Source organism: Syngnathus scovelli, chromosome 6 (genome assembly GCF_024217435.2).
Source record: "Syngnathus scovelli strain Florida chromosome 6, RoL_Ssco_1.2, whole genome shotgun sequence".
Lineage (NCBI taxonomy): Eukaryota > Metazoa > Chordata > Actinopteri > Syngnathiformes > Syngnathidae > Syngnathus > Syngnathus scovelli.
In genome coordinates this window covers 10,333,795-10,355,808 of record NC_090852.1, presented here as the reverse complement: position 1 = coordinate 10,355,808, position 22,014 = coordinate 10,333,795, and the positions used below count along the sequence as shown (strand labels likewise).

The 22,014-nt window shown below is 40.3% G+C and overlaps 1 protein-coding gene across 1 annotated transcript in view; it reads left to right on the top strand.

Moving 5' to 3' along the window:
• Window positions 1-21,659, top strand: part of tmtc2b (transmembrane O-mannosyltransferase targeting cadherins 2b) — a 63,636-nt gene extending 41,977 nt beyond the window's left edge. The window contains exons 4-12 of the mRNA XM_049722780.2: window positions 804-918; window positions 2,078-2,163; window positions 3,278-3,462; window positions 4,544-4,622; window positions 7,524-7,645; window positions 11,419-11,500; window positions 12,850-12,964; window positions 17,529-17,592; window positions 19,512-21,659. Of these exons, the coding sequence (XP_049578737.1) occupies window positions 804-918; window positions 2,078-2,163; window positions 3,278-3,462; window positions 4,544-4,622; window positions 7,524-7,645; window positions 11,419-11,500; window positions 12,850-12,964; window positions 17,529-17,592; window positions 19,512-19,691 (1,028 nt within the window). The 3' untranslated portion in view covers window positions 19,692-21,659. The remainder of the gene's footprint in view (window positions 1-803; window positions 919-2,077; window positions 2,164-3,277; window positions 3,463-4,543; window positions 4,623-7,523; window positions 7,646-11,418; window positions 11,501-12,849; window positions 12,965-17,528; window positions 17,593-19,511) is intronic.
• Window positions 21,660-22,014: the final 355 nt, after the last annotated feature.

The following is a 22,014-nucleotide window of genomic DNA, read 5'->3' as shown; positions in this document are numbered from 1 at the left end:
TATTGCACTAGAGCTGAGGCATGACAGGCTGTTTGTTTTAGCCAACCATCAGCCGAACAGAGCAGAAGGGGCATTCATATTCATCCTAGCCAGGGATTGGACCTCAAAGAAAATCGAGCATTTGTCTGAATTGTGAAATTTAACACTACACCAGCGGACCTTCATCCAAACGTCTAAACAAGCATGCAACTAAAGGCACAAATAAGTCAGACAGGCTTGCAAATTCTATTTAATTCTACTAAATATTCCTCAGGGATCGTGCTTGGTAGGAAGTAAATGATCACATTGTAGAAAGGCGTGCTGCATTGAATTTTGAAAATAACCTACCAATAGTAATGTTAAGACTGTTGAAACTAAAATGATGTATCTTTCTTTATATGCACCTTAAATTGTTCCGTGTGTATTTTCCAACTCATATTGTAACTGTATAAAAAAGCTCTCAAGATACTTACGTATTTCTTTCTTTCTTTCTTTCTTTCACTCCTACATTTATTGCTAATGCCATTAGTAGTTAAATAGCTCAGTGGTGGTCTCCTTTTCAAGCACACTCTCACAGCAATAAGTGGTTCTCTGGCACAAAGCTCTCCTAGTGTGTCATCCCTCAGCCCTGTAGAGCAGCTGCAGCAGGACAACATTATTTTAATGGCTTCAAAACATAGAATCCAACAGCCTTGAGCGGCTATGGATAGCAAAAAGAAAACATATTTACTTTGTCATCAATTCATAAAGAGATTTAAACGTTGTCATTCATGAATATTGCGACACACGCATCACAATGAATGTTTTCTTTTTGGATTTGTCAGCATGGGGCAATCTGGGAAATGTCCTGAAGAGCCAGGGCAAGATGGAGGAGGCAGAACAGGCATACAGAAATGCGCTCTACTACCGCAGCAACATGGCTGACATGCTGTATAATCTGTGAGTAGAAATTTTGTCATTTTGTGTGTTAGTGCTTTCTTTCTTCCATGTACTAAAATCACCCGGTTGTTTACGTCTGCTAGTATGTTCTTACAAGAATTCAGATGGAATTTATGAGTTGAATACATTAGTGTCGTGATTTTCAAACAATGGGTGTCACTCACTATATTCCCTACCAAATCCAATGAACTTTATAGTGAAATGTTTGAATTATTTTCCGTACAAAACACTAGTTAATTATCTTGCGAAAGCATATTCAATCATTGATTCTATGTCTGCTCGATCAAATGGCGGCGCCTGCCTCCTAACAAGTTCCATTGATCACAAGACTATTCTCATAGGAGGCTTCCTCCCACCTCAGTATGTTCCCAGTGGAGCTCAATATCTGACAGCTATAAGTGGTGTGTTGAAGCCTGAGGGAAATCGCAGAACACCCACACCCAATAATGACGGACTGTAGTGTTCTGTGGTTTTCTAAGAGCTACAGATGAAGAAACTTCTAAATATATTGTGCAAATCTGGCTAAGAATGCTGATAGAGAAATCTGATTTTTGCAACTATTGTGTAACTAATTCCCCTTAGTCAGGATTGAAAATATCCTGATAACAAATTAACAAACAGAATTTAGAATTTCCTGTGTGTAATTCCCCCTGAACAGGTTTTGAGTCTTTTCTTCAGATTTGTTACCCTAGAATAAAAAATGGTTATGTTCTGGCATCCTATGTGAACCAGGAAGTGACCAACGTTAACGTGATCTTTAAGAGCACTGTAGCTTGCGTGGATCTGATTGTTGTTGAATCATATCTTGAAGCAACTAGTGATGGTTTTAAGCAATGTTTACTCATTACATGACTGTACTTTGCAGTCCAAGGAAGTACAATATGACCTGAACTCCAGTCACTGTTATGCAGTGGTCAGCCATCTCTGATATGGATGGAAAAAGCAAACACAAATACTGCGCTTAATCTTTTCAGAGTTCACAAGTTCAACTTTGATCAATGTTTACTACGCTAGTTCTGGAATAAAAACAGAGCGGCAAACCGGCTGACATGCTCTTTTTTTCCTTTAACTGCTTGTATTCTCTACCTATGATTGCGTTCTTTGAAAACATCTCCACCTTGGGGGTTTCTTGCAATTCATTGTCATTTTGATGTTGCAGTGGTTTGCTGCTGCAGGAGAGCAACAAGTTCTCAGAGGCGCTTCACTACTATAAGCTGGCTATTGGGAGCCGGCCAACTCTGGCCTGTAAGTACAGCTTCTCCGGGTATTGACAATCTGCAGCGCTTGGTTGTGGCTGCACTGTGTCCAGGCAACAGTGAAGGCAGGCTGCGGTTATGTGAGGCCAGTGGAATGGGAGGCAAAGGGCAGCAGGCCTACAGCTGGTGCTTTCAATTGAACAAGCAAACACATGATGTCATCTATGATTAATTCTGTAAGGAAGTTCTTTTCTGTGCTTGATTTGTTTTCTCCACCATTTGACTAGTTTGTCTGAAATTTGATTTCCCACAAGGTGTTCAGCAGCCAGGCTCACTTTGCCATGATTACAAATGACTCCCAGTTTTAGCAGAATATATTAGCTCCCAATTGTTCTATGATAGATAAACAGGAAGTCTGTACCTTCTGCCCTGATGTAATTAAAGATCTAATCACGATCGCAGTTGGACTAGAACATTTCAATTCGGTGTGCAATTATCCAATCAATTTGTTGATAACAGAGGTAATGAATTAGCCAGAGCAACTGACATATTGAAGGCAAGAGAATTGTATTGCCTTTTCTCGTTTACTCCATTGCTCAATGCCTAATAACAGAGCTAGTGCAAAAATGCCCCAATTATTTTATGGCTCTCGTTTGCAGTTTTCTGTCACAGGCTTGCTTCACTTATATTTGATACAATAATTAAAATATTAATGTTGAAATTCCCAGACAGAATAAAAATAGGAAAGGGTGTTTTAATCAACCATGCAGCCAAATCCAATGAGTGTATTTTATTCCGAATACCATAGGACCTCTTCATAGGTCAAACATGAAACATAACAAAACAGATTTGTATTTCTTTAAATTAAGGTGTTTTTATAAAGTCTGTGCATTTTGTATCCGATAGCTTCATTGTCATATGAAAACAACAAAAACAATTTCATACTGCAAAGAAAGTTGCAAGATTCTTAGACGCTGTCAGAATACATGAATGCGTATTTACATTTTTTCAAATGCTGTTTTAGCTCAACAATCTTGAAACACAACACAGACGGAGACCGTTGGAAAATTGCACTAATTAGCACCGCTTTAGTCACTCGTTCAGCTTATAATGCAAATGAATACATTTTGTGCTTTCTTTTTGTCTTTTTTTTTTCTATACAGCCGCCTACTTGAATACAGGCATCATCCTGATGAATCAGGGTCGCCTGGAGGAGTCTAAGCGCACATTTCTAACCTGCGCTGACATTCCAGACGAGAACCTGAAGGACCCTCACGCCCACAAGAGCTCGGTCACCAGCTGCCTGTACAACTTGGGGAAGCAGCTTCATGAGCAGGGACAACAAGAGGTGAAGCTAGTTCTGTTTTTCGCAGTCAAGCACATTAGTTATACTTGTCCCGAGATGCAGTACAAATGATATATCTACAGTACACGGTTATTATTCTGGTGATAGCTTACAAAGGTGGCTTCTATTATTGATTTGTATCAAAGGTCTTCCTTTATATTTTTGTTTAGAGTCTAAACAAAAATAAAATAAACTTTAGACCTTATTAACATACACTGTATGTTTCCGGCTGGTAAAAATGCATATATATTACAATAATATGATTTGTTTTGTATCGTATTGTTTCAGTGGTGTCTTTCTGTTCAGTGCATACTATAACAATAAACCCCGTGTTGACCCCCAACTCATAAATAGCATTCCATTTTGATAATGGACCAAAGCCTCATTAACATAGTATATAATATATAAAGCATTCAATTTGCTCAAACAATTAGGCACAAAGCATTTGTTAATATATTTGTGTAATTCTTAAGGGGAATAAAAAGAAAGAGTTTGCCTATACACACAAGTGGTGAAATCAAATGTAGGTAGTAGCTAAAGTGGCCCCTGAGGGGGGCTTGTGTTCTGTACATATTTTCTATAATTGCCTTTGTCAAAGGATATGTACTGAGCAGATAAACCTTAGGCTGTTTTGAAGCACTCTGTTTGGTTTCAACCCCCTGAAGACTTGTGTAGCTGTGGTTTCAATTCTGCAAATTACCACTGTACAGAAGCACTAGCGCTGCTGGTTGACTTGGGAATTTGGCAGGAGTCCCTGCAGATTCCATTTCACTCTAGACAGTGTGATGGCTGAAATCTGACCTCTTGACCACAGCATTAGCTTCAGCAGTAAACTGGTTCCAGATCCTTTGACCATTTAATTTGAGAGGTGAATCGTTGCCCCCATACACAGAATGTGAAACCACACTCCGGTCGTCTTAATAGCCGTGACATTGTGGACAGACCCTTCCTTCCTCCTCAGCTCTGTATCAACCAGCCTCCAAGCAACCCCCCAATTCCACGCTTTGTATTGACGCCAGGCGACCCAAGCGCCAGTCTAAGGCAAACATCCCACCTTCTTTTCTCTTGTGTGTGTCATTCATAGGAGGCCCTCTCCATCTTTAAACAAGCAATACAGAAGATGCCAAGGCAATTTGCACCGCAGAGCCTCTACAACATGATGGGTAAGAACTGCTTTTTGTTTCAACGCTGAAAGCATTGCAGCTGTTGTTTTTCAATGCGGGGGAAAGAACACTCTGCGGAAACAAGGCTATGAGGTTATATTTGGGAGGATTCCACTTGGCTATAACTCTTAAAGTACCTTTTTTTGAACTCAAAATTATTATTGTAGTGAAGCCTTGAAAGTTGATTCCTAAAATTGAGTTTTACCTAAGTGATGGGGAAAAATATGCCTTGAAAGTCACACCAAACATGAGTTGAGTCAACAGCTGTCAAGCATAGATCAGCATAGTGTGTCAGACTGAGTATAATTTGGCCTAGTTTAGTTGTCAGTATCTTGCTACTAATTTGCTCACATTCAAGTTACACCGAAACACCCGCAATTCATCACCTGGAAATTAATGCACAACCCTCGAAGAGGCTTGACTCGTTTAGTTCTGAGTTTTCATGAGATGTGACTTCCATTTAGGAAACATTTCACACTTTGAAATTATTCGGAAGTTACCAACCATTGCCAGTGACGTGTGCACTGCTCATCTACAGTATGTTGAAGCAGCATGTGTTTTCACATTCAGTTTTTAATCAATTCAGTCAAAATAATTGTTTCCCAATACTGTGCTCATGACTAAATCTATGTTTGGACACTTTATGGTTATTGGGCAGTCGGTGACGATTTCAGCAATGTGTGCCCACGACCAAACCCCTGCACAGTTAGCCAGTCAATCACTGACTGTCTTTGACTGTGGGAGTAGCTGAAATGAATAAGAACATACAACATGACGTTTCAGCCTCATGGTGCAAAAAGTGCTGCACAGAAGTTGAATGATTTCAACTCCAGAAGCAAGCTTACAGCTGTAGAGCAGATGCTCGGTTGCTCCTTCTCCCTTTTTTCTCTCTTCCTGCCTCCCCCTTCTTCCTCTATCATAAGGCCACTTCTCATCATCTGCAAGCCAGACTTGGTAGTGCCACTGCTTCATTTATTTGTTGGCGAGATGCAATTTTACAGAGTTACTGACAAGATGTCAAAATGTCGACGAAAGCTCAATTTGCCATGAAGCAGCAATTTTGTAACAGGGCCTTCAATAATTTCTTTTCTGCACTTTACTTTTGTGTCGCCCCAGATCTGAATTTGCCCAACTGGCGCACCTGCTCGTAACTATTTTCACGTCTATTCCCTGTGCTGTCCTCATGCTGTTTGTCAGTCGCCAATGAGCAGCCCCTTTCATCACATGCACTGTGCTGGGCCTACTCCAATGCTCTCTGGCGAGCTGAGGAATTTTCCACTCCAAGGCTAGTTTAGATGCTATGTTACATCTTGGTGTACACTGATGGTTTTGTTAGATATGTGGAATGTTGAAAACATTCAAGTGGTTTAGAAAATGGATGAGTGGATTTTATAGCTTTAATGAGTTTGCTTAGCTACTGATGAGATTGTGATTATTGTCTCGGCTTATCTTGTCGCTACTATTGTTACAACGCCGATATTTAACGTTTGACATCCCGACCACTAATACTGAGATAACTTGCAGAATGGAGAATTGAAGCTCAGTGATGTAATGTAATTATTAATTGTAACATGAGGGACTAAATTGACTATTGATTTTAATAAAGTAAATTTGTAACAAAAACAAATTCCAATTTACTGCGTCAGCATTTATCGATTGTCAGAAAACCCAGATTGTTTGGAAATTTGTGGCCATCAACGTTTAATGCATTGTTTTTTGTTTGATGGTGTGAACGGTCTTTGAACGCAGCCCAGGTAGCTCGTGGAACGGAAGATGAACCACACAGTCTGAGTGTCTTGCAAACAATAAGAGAAATAAATATTCAATGACAAGTACTGTGTGGAATTCAATTTCCACCACATTTAAATGAGAAGGATTGACCCTTCCCTGACGACCGCTGATGCACTGATTGTTTGCCCCGCCTGACTTATTTGTCCAGTCCGGTCAAAAGGGTGGCATTACTTAATAATAATTTAGTTTGTAACTACATTTTTAATTTTAAACAATCGTAACTGCCAATTGAATGAAGGAAAAGTGAACATGTCCACGTCTTGTGTAGAATCAGCTGTCACATACGAGATAAAAATCTGAGGAATTTTTATTTATCAAAAATGTTATCAGGTATTCCTTAACTCATAACACAGTGCTATGGAAATACTGCAGGTTAGGTCTGCATATTCCTAACACACATTTAATAACTCTGATGAGCAAAAACTAGATTAAGGACATAATAATAATTTTCATTACATCCTCACACCACCCCAAATGTGAGTGTTAATTCAAGAAGTGTGTGTCACCTGTTGCCTGTCATACTTTATCAGTGCAAGGATTAGTCGTAATCTCTACAGAATTAAAGTGTTCCTATGGTTCCAGTTGTTCCAGAGTGGGTAAAAACTGAGCAGCTGCATATACAAACCATGTCAAAAGCTCAAGTGAAGTGTTAACACCTGGAATACGCAAAGCCTCCTTCCCTGGATGCATTCTGAGCTGCGTTGTGTAGAGTTACCATGCAATGTTGTCAAATTCTTGGCAATAACGCAGGCGTCACCTGATGACTTTGGACGAGATGTCATTGTTTTTCCAGGTGTGAGCAGGTTGAGGGTCAGATGTGGTGGTGTCAAATGATGTCTGACACATGAGGCAGGATGAGATAGCGCTTAATATAACACTGCTCAAATCACACACTACACCGTGTTCTAAAACATTTGATCAGTGAGGTTGGGATTGAGCGCAGAATTTTGAATAAAGCTTTTACTGACCCAATTGTACCAGATCCGATGTCTCGTAATCAAAAGTTGGTTGGCTATCCAGGAAATCTTTAGCGGCACAAGCGGCAGATGTGTGGTTTCTTAACCTTTGACAGCTTGAACCCTGACCTGATCTCTGCCTTTGCCCTCACAGGAGAGGCCTATATGAGACTAAACAAACTGACTGAAGCTGAACACTGGTACCGAGAGTCCCTGCGAGCCAAGCCGGACCACATTCCTGCACACCTCACCTATGGAAAACTGCTGGCTACCACAGTAAGCTTTCTCCCTCCACTCTTTTGTTTGGCCTTTAAAGCCACTATTATATTACTTATGAAGGAAATCATGACAAATTGTGCCTCTTGCAAGTGAAGTCATACGCAAAAATAACTGAACACAATACACACAGGGGGGTTCTGCTGACACTTTTGCTACAGCGTCAGGGAAGATAAATATTTTCCTGACGCTTTTGCTACACCTTAGTGGATAAATATTTCTCTAGACTGGAATTCTTTTCAAAACCTTTCACTGTCCTCTGTCCTGCTATTATTCATCTGCCTAAAGACTATCTAATAAAATACATGGTTATTTTGGCACAATGTTGTCATTTGGTACAGTCTAATGTATTAAGCCAGTGACATTGCAATTTTTCATTCGATATTTTTTGTCACTTTTTGTATGCCTGTACGTCATTTACAACCTCCGCCAGGCCTGTAAAGAAAGGACATAAGTGTGTACTAAAGCCCAGTGCAATGGCATCTGGACTTCTTCTGGAATACTAAGCACCTCCTGACTTAATTTCCTTAAACAAACAATTTCATCTGTGAATTAATGTTTTTCTCAATCATGAACCTTTTGAAACTGATCCCTTTGCTAATTGGAAAAAAAGGCATTCAAGAAGAAACATTCATCTGAAACCAACCCCAATTTTCTATTGGGGGGTTCTAATAAGTCAGTCTATTTTCATTTTATTTTTTCCATCCACTCATTTGTTGTCTGCTGCTTTCATAGTATACAATGTCATGGATTAGGTTCACGCCCATCCCTGTGCACCAGCAGACTACACTCTAATTGGTCAATCACAGGACACAAAACCAATTCACACCCGCACGCACTGAGCAGATATTGATCACATGCATGCTGCTATGTTTGCTACACCACTATGACTGACCCAAATTACTGCCATTTGTAACCAAACTGATGTCTTGAGACTTCAGAGTTATTCCACTGTGATCTTAAATAAAAGTAGCGTGTTAAGCAGACATAAAGTACTTTCTGTGCAAGAGCCCTTCATCATAAATCATATGAGCTCAAGTTGTTTTCTCAAGCACAGTCTCTGGGAATAACACAGAAGAGTGTTATGGTTTGGTGAAGTTTACTCTGGGAAGGCGCTCAGCTAGCCGTGACGAGAATCGCATTTTATTTAGGAGACTGTTACTGATTTTAGCTCAAAGTCGAAACCTTAAGGGATGTAATTGTGTACATTTTGACAGTGATGGATGGAAAAGGAGTTCTAAAGCACATATGATTGTATTAGTGCAATGCCAGCACAGGAGGGAAGTTAATTATTGGGCTTGACCGCTGTGACACGTTTATTCTTAATCAAACATCTTTGAGGCTTTGTACTTACGAGACTGAGTCAGTGTGGGTAAAGGATATAAGACGAGCCCTGCAGCCTGGTCATCTGTCATCGCCCACTTGCACACTCTCCTGTGGCAAAATGACTAGCCGGGAGAATGTTCCAGAGCCATTCCGGATGGTTGAGGTGCAGGGTGGAGATTCTGAGAGATTAAGTTCGGCGGCAGGATCATTAAAGCTTGAGGGAAAGGACAAGAGGTGCAGAGCTGGTAGCTGAAGCACAGACGGCGATTGAATTGGAGTTTATTGCTTGTCGGGAAGGAAGAGGGAGATGTAATGAAATCTCAACCGCCTCATTGTGCTAAACACTCCACACCTCCACCTTAGGGATTAGTATGTGTGACAGAATGTTGGCTCAAATGGTTGCTAATAGAATTGTTTTTCTCGACATGCTGTCGTTTTCAACAGTTAATAAATCAGGGTTCATCCAAGGGATCCCTTTGCTACTTGTGTGACATTATCCAGAGATTTGAGGTGTGAGGGACACACCATTAAGGCCAGCATATGTGCCAAAATGAAGCATAGAAGCTCACTGGAATGAAAGATACAAAAGTAGAAATAGGCCATGTATTTTGGTCGTTGAATGCTGATTCAGATTCTATTTGCCTTATGGAAACAGTCATCATATATCTATGTGTGAATGGTGCAGTCCAAACAGCAAACCAAAAAAACAGTTGACAATTTAAGAATTGTATAGATTTTTTTTCTTATGGTGTGAGCCTAAGCAGAGTCTGCACTGTATAGAAGCCATTCAGGACATGATTTATCATTTCAGGAAAAAATGTGAAATGCTAACCCAAACCCCCACTGTATATCTTGGGCATATACTACTATTACGGCTAATATAGGTATGATTTGAGACAGCTGTGATTGGTGATAGGCTCCAGCAAGTCGCGACCCTTGTGCGCTTCGGAAGATGAACGGATGGATGAATTTGAGGCAGGCCTTTTTATTTTCACCTAAGTAAACCACTTGTATCTGCATTCACCATCCATCCATTTTCTAACCACTTATCCTCACGAGGGTTGCAGACACAACAGTATACATGCGTCCGTTTTTTTTCATCTGTTTTTTGTCTGTAACTCATTACAGCTGATAAATTATGTCAAGATGTGTCAGAAGTCACATCTTCCATCCACTCTCAACTCCCATTTGTGAGAACGAAAGCTTTATTCTGACTTTGAGAAAATACACACACACACACACACATATGCCTCCGTTATTATAAATTTGAGAAAATACACACACACACACACACACACACACATATGCCTCCGTTATTATAAAATCATCAGCCTGTCAAAAGGCAGAATGAAACTACCCAGAGATGACCGTCTTCCAATTGGAATGTAAGTTGACTCCCAAGCATATTGACTGGGCAGTATACCTCACACTGGCTTGATTTTCCACAGCATGGGAGGAAACTAACCACACTTGCATATTTACATTTGAAAATTAATTCATTGAATGTGCAGATCACTTAAAACCATACCGGCGTTCATATGAGACTGGTGGTTGGATGGTGCCACAATGAAGTATTTCACTATCTAAAACCTATAAAGGCTTTGTGAATGCATTATGCATGTTGGGTTTATTGTCCTTTCAAGTGAACACATTCTAATTATGGCTGCCTTGTTAATACTAAACCAGGCTCCTATAGATGACTGCTGTTTGTGGTTTGTTTGATCAGATGTCTTCTGATGCCTGTGTTGAATCTGTCCACGTCCCAGTCTGCACTTCTATTGGCCAGCTGCTCTGCTTTCTTAACTTTGATTGACAATTCAAAGCCACTAAGGTCTTTTTTTGTGGGTTTGTTTTTAATTGCGTCCTGTTTTGGGAATGGTTTTGTTTTGCATTGGGGTTAATTCACGGTATATACACAGCTGCACATGCCTTGCACATTTGAGTGCTAATTCTCATTCTCACTAGATTATAGATTGGTTGTCATCAGTCTCTTGCAGTTAATTTTTGAGTCAGGTTTATCATGGGTCAGAAAGGGGCACCTCTGAATTCATGTCCACCAAAATGTGTTTGGGTTTTATCGGTTCAGGCTCAATTTGAATCAATTTTCCATTATATAGAAACTAAGGTACACCCAGCATTCTGTGGTTACGTTCTGCAAGTGTTAGAAGATAAGATATAAAATGGATTTATTTGCCCCGTTTGATCGGCCGTATCAAGAGTAACCACACTTACTGTATGTTGACACAACGCATGAGCTTGAAGAAACAGCAAGGGTGCAATGCGTATTTATTCAGATTTATTGTTAAAGTGAGGCTGCGGTTTGAGGAGACATGCTAAGAATACACAAAGATATTTGGACTGTCGAGCTGAGTGCGGTATTATTGGAATGAATAGTTTCATGAGGCAATTGAAATAGCGATAATGACACTGCGGTTAATCTGTCTCAGGGGCAGAAATCAGAAGCAGAGAGGTACTTCTTGAAGGCTATCCAACTGGATCCCACAAAGGGCAACTGTTACATGCATTATGGTGAGTAGCCGTTTGTTTTCTCGACTTCATTTGGACGTATCTTGATCCCAGCCTCATATCCTCAAGTAACATACACATATATGCAGTAGCTTATGTATTAGTCTTTGTAGTCAGGAAGCCAGTATGTTGACAGACAGAATCTTATTTGAACAAAATGAACTTAATTAATTTCATTGTCAGTTGATTTATCACTATTGTGGATGTGTTTGTAAAAAATGTAATGTTTGTTACTATGTTTAAATTTTTGACAGTAAATTCCTGAACATTAACAGTGATATTAAAAATAATATTGAATACTGAACAGTAACAGAGTCATTAGCTCAAATGATCAAAAGAAGAGGAGGTAGAACACGTGAGATAACGCAATTTATTTCTATAGGCTTGTGATCAGACAAGAAGCTGCAAAAATATAACCACTGATGCTCAGTACAAAAACACTGCATTTACAAAGATATTGTTCTGTTTCAGTTGACCGGATGGGTTATAGCGATATTAAATCAACACTGATCGTTAATGTACTTGCAGTTTGTAGAGGTGTAGAACAGCACAGCATTATCCCAACAGCCGTTTCTAATTTATTGATGACCTCGTTTCGCTGAAAAATATGACAGAATCCAGTAAAAAGCCAATTTCTTCATCAATTCCGCAGCACTTCCTTCTGGCTCGAGTTTGTAAATCACTTGCAAGACTGTGGGGATAATGCACCAGCAGGAGCTTACAACATCAACACGTGCTGTATCCAAAATCATCGGAAGGCCGCATGATCGAACGCATTTTTCGGCTGCATAACATCACTTCCGGCGCAATTTCACCGCATGTAGTTTCCAAATTCTAGAAAGGCTCACATAGCCTTGCTGGACTGCATAAACTGTGGTGAATTTGAACAGGCTTTAGGTGAAGTCACGCCGGAAATGAATTCATGCTTCCGAAAATGCAGCCTTCCATAAATGCGGCCAGTGGCATTATATTATGAAGGTTTTTTTTTTTTTTTTACAATCCTCTGTGCTTTGAGCAATACACACTTTTCTGATAATTTCTCAGTCCACTAAGCATCCTGGTTGAGTATTTTGGGAAAGCTGAAGTCAACACAGTACCCAAGTCCCCACAAAAACTTCTCCCACACAACTTTAGTTATATATCTATAAGTGCTTATATATATAGCACTTGTTATATTCTCTGTTAGCAAATTTGTTAATTTGAACAGTTAAGACTGAGCAATGTCAAAATATTTACATTTGTGTCCTGTTTTCGTTAATGTTCTTCCACCTTGGGTGCCATTATGCCACTTCTATTTCTCTCAAGAGTTCCCCTTTGCATTCTAACAATGCAATTCTCTGTTGGGCTTCCAGGTCAGTTCTTGTTGGAAGAGTCACGCTTGCTAGAAGCGGCAGAGATGGCACAGAAGGCGGCGCGACTCGACAGCGAGGAGTTTGAAGTGGTCTTCAGTGCTGCTCACATGCTCAGGTAAGTTTTGAATTAGAATTCTTTTAGTTTGTGGTATCTCAACCGTGTACTCTATTGCTTTATTTGAATGGGATGGCAGTTTGTGAAAGAGGGACGTGTGCCATGTCTGGATAGTTTCGCCTCAGCCAGTACAATTGACTCGACTCCACTTTATAATCGTCTTCTGTGGTCGCATTGCCAGCTGAGCTCAGTGAGCTTTTCAGCTGTATATTTTCATACGTGCTTTCCCACTTTCCCCTGCCACTCTTGCTTTGCGGGAACTGGCTTCCACTCCAAAATCAAAGAGCAACGTCCAACTGAGGGGCCTGAAATATGAAGTGTTCGTAGCCCACCAGCTCTCTGTTGTTTTTCTAAATGCAAGCAATCAAATGGGATTTGGTGCTGAATACAGAAATGAAAGCTTTATTTACAGTGAGAAAACCCCCCAAAAAAGTTGTATTATGCATGACAAACCAGTAGTTTGTTATGTCCTTCTGAATGGAACCTTTTAAATATTCATTGGTTGGTACATTCAGTATGATGAATGGAAATTGGCAAAGAAAGCAACGTAACTAAATATAGTAGCAAATAAGTAAATCTACACATTGCTAGAGACGTTTCATACATATATACAACAGCACCAGCAGCAGGGCTCTCATCCAAGATGTCACTCTCCCCAAATACCATATACTGTAATTATTCTACATGTGCTTCCTTGGTTGTGTTCTTATAGAAAGGCAGTGATAAACTGCCTAGACACGGTTTTAATCCTAAATTTTACCTTACCAAGAATAGTCAAATATTTTATGGCCTTTTTAGGTGGAAATGTATCGCTTGCTCTCTACTATAAAATTTGGATTATTACCCATGCACTTTATTGCCTGCACTGCAGTACATTCATGTTCCAATAAATCTAGACTTACTGACTGTATTCTCGCATTCACTGAGTTTGTTCTTCTGCTATGTTTTTCAGAATAGTTGATTCTCAGTATGTTTACATACTGATTAGTCAATGTTAGATTATAATTTGAGTCAATCCGTGAACCGGATTACATGAATTGTCTTTGAATAGGGAGTCAAAGGGAAGACTCACTTTGTGTGCCTTGTGTAAGGCGGCAAACTGGAGTGAGTGTGTTGGTTTTACTCTCGACTTTACTTTAAATGCTAAATCCATTCACAACCTGGATTCATCTATTCTTATGGTGTACATACCTTATTGTGGCAGTACGGCAGAGCACTGCTTAGCACGTCCGCCTCAATTCCAGCTCCGGCCCTCCCTCTGTGGAGTTTGCATGTTCTCCCCGTGCCTGCGTGGGTTGTCTTCGGGCATTCCGGTTTTCCTCCCACATCTCAAAAACATGCATGATAGGCTGATTGAGCATTCCAAATTACTCGTAGGTGTGAGTTTTTCATTTAGGTATGAGGGCATTTTTTGTAATGTAAAAGCCGTTTCAATCAAACTAAGCCATTAACTGTATTTACTTTAGTTATATGTATGTGACTTCGCTACCAGAGAGTAGTTTTAAGCAATGGTCAGGTTTTCCTCTTCCTCTCTGGCCTGGTGCCTGACTCCTCTACAGCTCACACGCTTTATGTGTGTGTGTTGGGTGCAGACGTAGAAAGGCCTCTGGTTTTTAAGGGAAGAGTCACTTCTCAAAAGGACGCTTACATGTGTGAATGTCTTTTATTGCACTCTCGTGTGCTTCTGATCATTTAGCTACCAAACTAATAATTGCATGTCTCCTTTCAACAAGTTCGGAGAGTGTTTTTCTCCTTCCCTCTTCTAAATTGCCGCTATTTGGCAGCGTCAGTTTTAAAAAGTAGGCTGTTTAATGTTGTTTAATATGTTATGAAGTTCTGTACCTTTCATTTTGTGTGTCAAATTATGTGATATTGTACAATACACTATAATCACACCCAATAAAATACACTTGCAATACACATATTTTATGATTTCCTATTCTAGACACCTTGTCCGCCATGTCAAATAGCAGCATATTAGAAAAATTACAAGCATATCATGATGTTTGGTATGCCAATCAGAGATTCTTTAGATTGATCTCAGTTCCAGCACAAAACATCATAACTGCAACTCCTACTGTAGGTACTCATAGACTTCTTATTTTAAGTTTTCGATGTTTAGTCGAATGGTGAATTTAAAAAATGATGGGATGACTGTGATTTTAAGTCCATCTGCCATTTAGCTCAATCAATAACATTACCACGCTTGAAATTCTGTGATTTGTTCATGCCTTGGGGAGATAAATTGTCTGCAAAACAAGATGTCCTAACAACATCAGTTATCCAGCAGTTCATTTGTCTCTTTTTCTTCTTATTCTTTACTTAAGGTTTAAATAAAGGATCTTCGTATGTTTGGAAACCACCCCTCTCATACATTCCTCTGTTCACTACAGCTTGGCAGACTTACAAGGCTCCTGAGCTCTTTTGGTAGCTTTCCAGTTGATTTCTGCCAGACAGAGTGATGGGTTGAAGAAGAAATCATCACCTTTTTCAAAAATCATAGTCTAAATAATAGCAAACAAACATATGGTTGTGGTTAGATGGAAAACTCACCCATTTATAACAATCTAGCATGTCTGCCTGCTCCTGTCTGGATTGCTCTATCGTGGACATTCTTTTTGAAAAATGCTAGCACGTTAGTTTATTGCTTGGCCGTGGTAAAGCAACCTTATCTTAAATCTACAGCATGCTCACTTTCGTCATCGTTAGCACACTTTAAAAAAGTATGATTCATTTCGTTTCCATTTTAGGCCAATAATATGCTTCCATATTTGTGGGAGCAGTTTGGTGAAGGCACTTTTTTGTTCCAGCATGACCCCAGCTAACAAAGCATCTGTGGATGAGTTTGGCCGACATGACATAAGCCCCGATTTGAGCCTTCTGGTAGAATGAACAAACATTTGTTGGTTTTCCCCCATTTTTAAGGTATTTGGGCCAGATGTGCTTCTTCCATCCAAATAGCTTAAAATTGCATATTTCACTTCACTGTAATTAGACACATAACATTAGGTTATTATTTTTTCTTTTTTCCAAGCACAAAACCAAACATCCATCACTGTTGATTTTTTTGGAAAACTGATGATTGTTAATGTCAAATGCCCTTTTACCTAGAATGTTAAAAAACCAGTGAGCTTATAATGGACCACAAGAGCCAACATGAAAGCTGGCCTTCTTTGATCATGAGAAAAAAAGGAGCTCCACCAGAGCCACTTTGTGCCCTGCTGTCCTTGACTTTGTCAAAATAGCCCATTTCAATGGAGCAATTGTTACCATCAGTGAAAATAATGCAGTTGGCCTTTGTAATTTGTGCTTCAGCAGACTTTTAGCAACAAGACAAATGGGGTAACATTGACAACTTAATATTAGGCATCAGCTGATAAGGAAAAAGTTCAAAAGTTTAAAACTAAAAAGATTAGTTTACAGTGTAAGCATCACTGGTTCCACAATTAACAAAAAAGTGTTTGCATTGTCCTACTCAGATGAGATGTTATCAAATCAAGGATCCAATCATGTAGAAAGATGCTATTAAGTGAGAAATAATTCAAGTGAATGAATCGGGTATTGTCTTCCCTCATGTTGTCCACTCCATTCTTTTTTCAGTGACACCCATACAAACCATAAGCAGCAGGTTGAAGCCTTCCTTTGTGTATGTTCGCAATAAAGATGCGTAATGATTGCTTCGGTTGCTGAGGCAAAAACCCGGCGTGGGAGGAATTTGGTGAGGTCATAGAGAATGACTTCCGGACGGCTTCGAGGAAATTCTGGTCCACCATCCGGTGTCTCAGGAGGGGGAAGCAGCGCAACGTCAACACTGTTTACAGTGGGGATGGCGTGCTGAAAAGGGTGGAATGCCCTCTCCGGATCGGGGATGAGATCCTGCCCCAAGTGAAGGAGTTCAAGTATCTTGGAGTCTTGTTCACGAGTGAGGGGAGGATGGAGCGCGAGATCGACAGGCGCATCGGTGCAACGTCGGCAGTAATGCAGACCCTGTACCGGTCCGTTGTGGTGAAGAGAGAGCTGAGCCAAAAGGCAAAGCTCTCAATTTACCGGTCGATTTACGCTCCTACCCTCACCTATGGTCACGAGCTATGGGTCGTGACCGAAAGAACGAGATCCCGGATACAAGCGGCCGAAATGAGTTTTCTCCGCAGGATGTCCGGGCTCTCCCTTAGAGATAGGGTGAGAAGCTCGGTCATCCGGGAGAGACTCGGAGTAGAGTCGCTACTCCTCCACGTTGAGAGGAGCCAGATGAGGTGGCTCGGGCATCTTATCAGGATGCCTCCTGGACGCTTCCCTGGGGAGGTGTTCCGGGCATGTCCCACCGGTAGGAGACCCCGGGGACGACCCAGGACACGCTGGAGAGACTATGTCTCTCAGCTGGCCTGGGAACGCCTTGGGATCCCCCGGGATGAGCTGGATGAAGTGGCTGGGGAGAGGGAAGTCTGGGAGTCCCCCCTAAAGCTGCTGCCCCCGCGACCCGACCCCGGATAAGCGTAAGAAGATGGATGGATGGATGGATGGATGGATGGATGAATGATTGCTTCTTTCTGTTTCCTTTTTTTAGACAAGCCAGCCTGAATGCAGCAGCTGAGAAGTATTACGGACAAGCAGCAAGCCTGAGACCCAACGTAAGTACATCCTATGGCGAATCATTAGTATTACCATTACAACTGGGTTATCACATACTGTTCAATGTGCCTTCATTATCAGTGAATCGCTGCAAAATTAGGGATTTTACTCAGACTGGAGATTTATTGGTCCATTACCAGCTTCAAAAGCAAACACTTATGCTAAATACACCTGGACTACAAACAGAGGGGTTGAGTAGTAATATTCAGTCTATATTGGCAGGAAAACATTTCAGATTCTTAATGATAAAATGTTCATGTTTTCTAAATCAAAAATGGTCTGTAAGCATAAAGAAGACAAGGATTATAAGAATGACGAGATCACTAGTGTACCCCATATTGTTAACACTTTCTTGACTTAGGCCATGCCCTGTCCATCTTCTGTTGTTTCATGAATTACTCAAATGTACTAATGTTTTGTATTAAAAACCAATGTCTGCGGGACAATTCCCTCTATATAAAGTCATGCCTTTGCCTCTCGCGAGGCAAGTTTAGTCATATCTGATGCTTGCTTTGCATGGCTCTTCATCTCCCCTTTGATGTGTCCTATCTCATCATGGGATTCTTTATCTTAATAGCTACCTGCACTATTTGAGCCAATGATTGCCCAACTGAATTTCACACTCGGACTTTACATGGAACACATGTTGCTGTACAGAGCAGGCTAATGTGCTGCACATCTGGCTCTGCCTTTGCTGCTTATATGACGGTTTTGGGGGAGGATTGGGAGGTAAGAGTGGTTGCAGAGCTGCAGGAAATGAGGAAAAAAAATGAAGGCTTTTTGACAAGGGACATTTGCGGAGTACCGCATGTGCTGCTACAGGGCAAGAGGAAAAATGCAGGAGTATGGATATAAATCAGACGTCTTACTCCTATGAATGATACAGAGCGCTGAAGATTTTTGGCTGAGCTTTGCTTAAAGGTTTTACCTTTGAATCGAGGAGGAATTTAACTTATGACCTGATATGCTCTCCAAAAGATTTTTTTCCGTTATCTTTGGAAGAAAAAAAAATCCATAGTTGGTTTGTTCCCTGCTGACTGCTATTTGTTACTTAATTCATACATGTTTATATATGTATATGTGTATATATGTATGTATACGTATACATGTGTGTATGTATGTGTGTGTGTGTATATATGTGTCTGTGTGTGTGCGTGCGTGCGTGTGTATATATATATATATATATATATATATATACACACACGCACACACACATATACATACATATATATTTTTTTATTATCATTATATTAAAGCTTCTATATATCTTGCTTAAACATACCTGACACCTAGCAAAGGTTTGTTTTAGCGCTTAATTCATCTGCCAGAAAGACTTTTCCTAATAAACTCTTTTAGCAGCTTCCGGAGTTCAAAGCGTACCGCCACTGAAGTGCACTGCTTTCAGCAGCATTGCTGCAAACAGAGCGTCGCTAGTTTACAAAAGCAAAGTCAGCTTTGCCAACTTAGCGTACCTGCATGTATGTCAAAAACAGGCTTTCTCCTGATGCTCTGGTTTGTCCTAGTTTCCTCTTTCAATTGCTGACCCAAAGTCGAAATCGGGTCCTCGGGTGCTACACAGTTGCCACTCACAGCTCATCAACAATGTTATCTGGAGGCAACCGTGAACCTGGTCAGTGGTATCCCAACTGTGCAAAGACAGATCCTTGATGAAAAGCTCTTCAAGTGACCTATGGATTTAAGACTGGTGAAAAAATGTTCACCTTTCAACTGAAAGTTACACCAAGCACCCTGTCAAGATAACAAAGTAGTGCCTTGAGAACAACTCTGATACTCTGAGATTGTCCTTGAGTGGCCCAGACATGAACCCAATATGGCATCCCTGCAGAAATATGAAAATGGCGCTCCTCCATAACTATGCACACTTGCATCCGAAATCTCCTCTGTTGTTGTCTTGTAGTATCCTGCAGCCTTGATGAACTTGGGAGCAATCCTCCACCTCAATGGGAAACTTCAAGAAGCTGAAGCTAATTACCTCCGAGCGCTGCGCCTCAAACCGGATGACACCATCACCCAGTCCAATTTGCGAAAGCTGTGGAACATCATGGAGAAACAAGGCCTCAAGACCACGAGCCCTTAAACTCCTGTGGACTGCCTCCTTGGCGAAAGGATGACATTCATGCTCAGCTTGTTGACATGAAAGAGACTCAGGGAGGATGTTTGCAAATACAGAGAGGTCTTGACGGTGCTTCAGCGCCCATGTCACGGCTCCTGCACACACCTTAACTTTTGACATAAATGTCCCAAGTTTGGTGTGATTGTAGCTCCTTTTTTCTAACAAGAGCACTTGAAATGAAGGTAGGAATGAGCTTCCATCCTGAAACATTGGCAAAGAATTTCAAGGAATGAGATGAAGGTATTTTCTATCACCTTTTAATGAATCAAATAATCTGTCAGTAAGACCGTACGGTATTTAGAATGCCACCCAATACATCAATAACCAATAAAAGATTAGATTAAATTTGAAAGGAAATATTATAAAGAAATAAGGTAGCTGGAATATTTGAGACTTGAAAAGGGAATTAATTTATTTGCTCTCGCAGCACAACAAAGGCCTCAAGAATTTAAGAAAGTACTATATTTGTCGCCAATTACAGTTTACACACTTGGCCTGAAAATGGAAACGAGAAAGAACTTGGACCTGTGATATTTATTATGCCTTCTGAGACTTTTTCGAAGCGGTGCAAGTGTCATGTCGGCGCTTCTACGGGAATGAAGATTTTGTGGAACAAGTAGGAAGTTATCAATGGCAAAATAAATTACCTTCCTATGGAAGTTGTAAACAATTTAAGGACTGGTATGGGAGTGTGGGTGTCACCACTTCTCATACATGTCACACACTTTTATTTAATACGTCAATGAGTGAAGGAGATATTCTAGCCAAATACAGAAGCTATCTATAGCCATGCTGACCTTTTCTACATTTAAGGATGCAAAGACTGAAGACATGTTTTTATCCCCGTTTTTTGCATTGCACTAAACTAATTTGATGTGTTTTTATAAAATGAATCCTAATATATACCCAAATTGTGTATTTTAAAAAGAAAAAAAAAAAGAAAAACGTAGTCCGGCAAAGAGTAAGAGATATGTTATTTTGCCTCACTACATTTTTTTTCTCCTCTTTCTGGTGTTAGTCTCAATGTGTCATGTTGTACATTTTGTGTCATTAACAAAGTTGCTGTTGTCAGCCTAAATTACGTGAAAACGCAGTTTCTAGAGATGAAGACAATGTAGAGAATCGGTGATATTTACGAGTTGTCGTCATTGTGGAAGCCACTTTTGTTTTTTTACTGCATCCTACCAGGTGGATTAGTGCAATTCGTTTTCCAATTTCAAAACAATACTTCAGGAAATTGCGAAGAAATAACAACATGCTTATTGGACACACCAGTCAGAACAAGACATGCTAATAGACAACAATAAGAGAACAAGGTGTTTTTTTATTCTTGCCATGTTGGCCACAGAGACACAATTTATTGCACATTGAGCCAAGTAGGTACCGTGCAGTGGAAAGTGGCCATTACTTTGTAAGTTATTGTGTTGTGTTACCACAGCAACGGAACCAGCTGGCACTGTGTTTTACATGCTTAATGAAGAAAGTGTTTGTGTTTTCTTACATGGATTAAGTCTCGACATTTATTTGAAGTACAACTTTGATAAATAGTGCAGTTTTGAATGTGGTATCTGAACTTGCTCATGTCTTTTTGGTGATTAGTCACGCGTGTAATACCGGTACAGTACATTTCCATTCACATTCCTTCCCAACTTCAGACACTCCACAACGTGTGTTTTCAGTGTTACGTAGTGTGTTTTTGAGCAAACTGCTAATTGCTTGAGTCAAGTGTCCCACTCGGTGGCTCAGCTCAGGAATCTCAAGCAGTGCATTGTTGCAGAAACAATTCTTCACAGAGCTAAATTATAGATTTATTTTTGAAAGCTGTTGTATATAATATTGATATTTGTAACTTTTTTTTTTTTTTAAATGTTGGAACAGAACTTTTTCCTGATGTTGCTTTTCTTTCCCCTAATAAATTTATGCTATCATGCATTTGAATGGATTTGTTTGCTTTTGGGTCCAACTTACACCAGGGTTTTTTTCTTTTTGTAATTAAGTGACATTTCACACACGCTTTCTTGTCTGCCAAAATTATTTGGGTAGTCCTGCAGGCTGTGCAACAGCTTTTACACCGCATTTAAGACTGCCTCCATTGCAAATTTGTTAAAGCCTGTCATAAAAATAATGGTAATGGATCTCCTCAGCTTTGATCTCTGTGCATCAAAGAAGACATGTAAACATTTCCATGTGTGGAGGGTAGCACATTTCCACATATGGCGTACAGTATAGTCCAGGTACGACCTCATGGCGCAGCTTGTACTTCCTGTTGTTGAATACACAGAAGCTG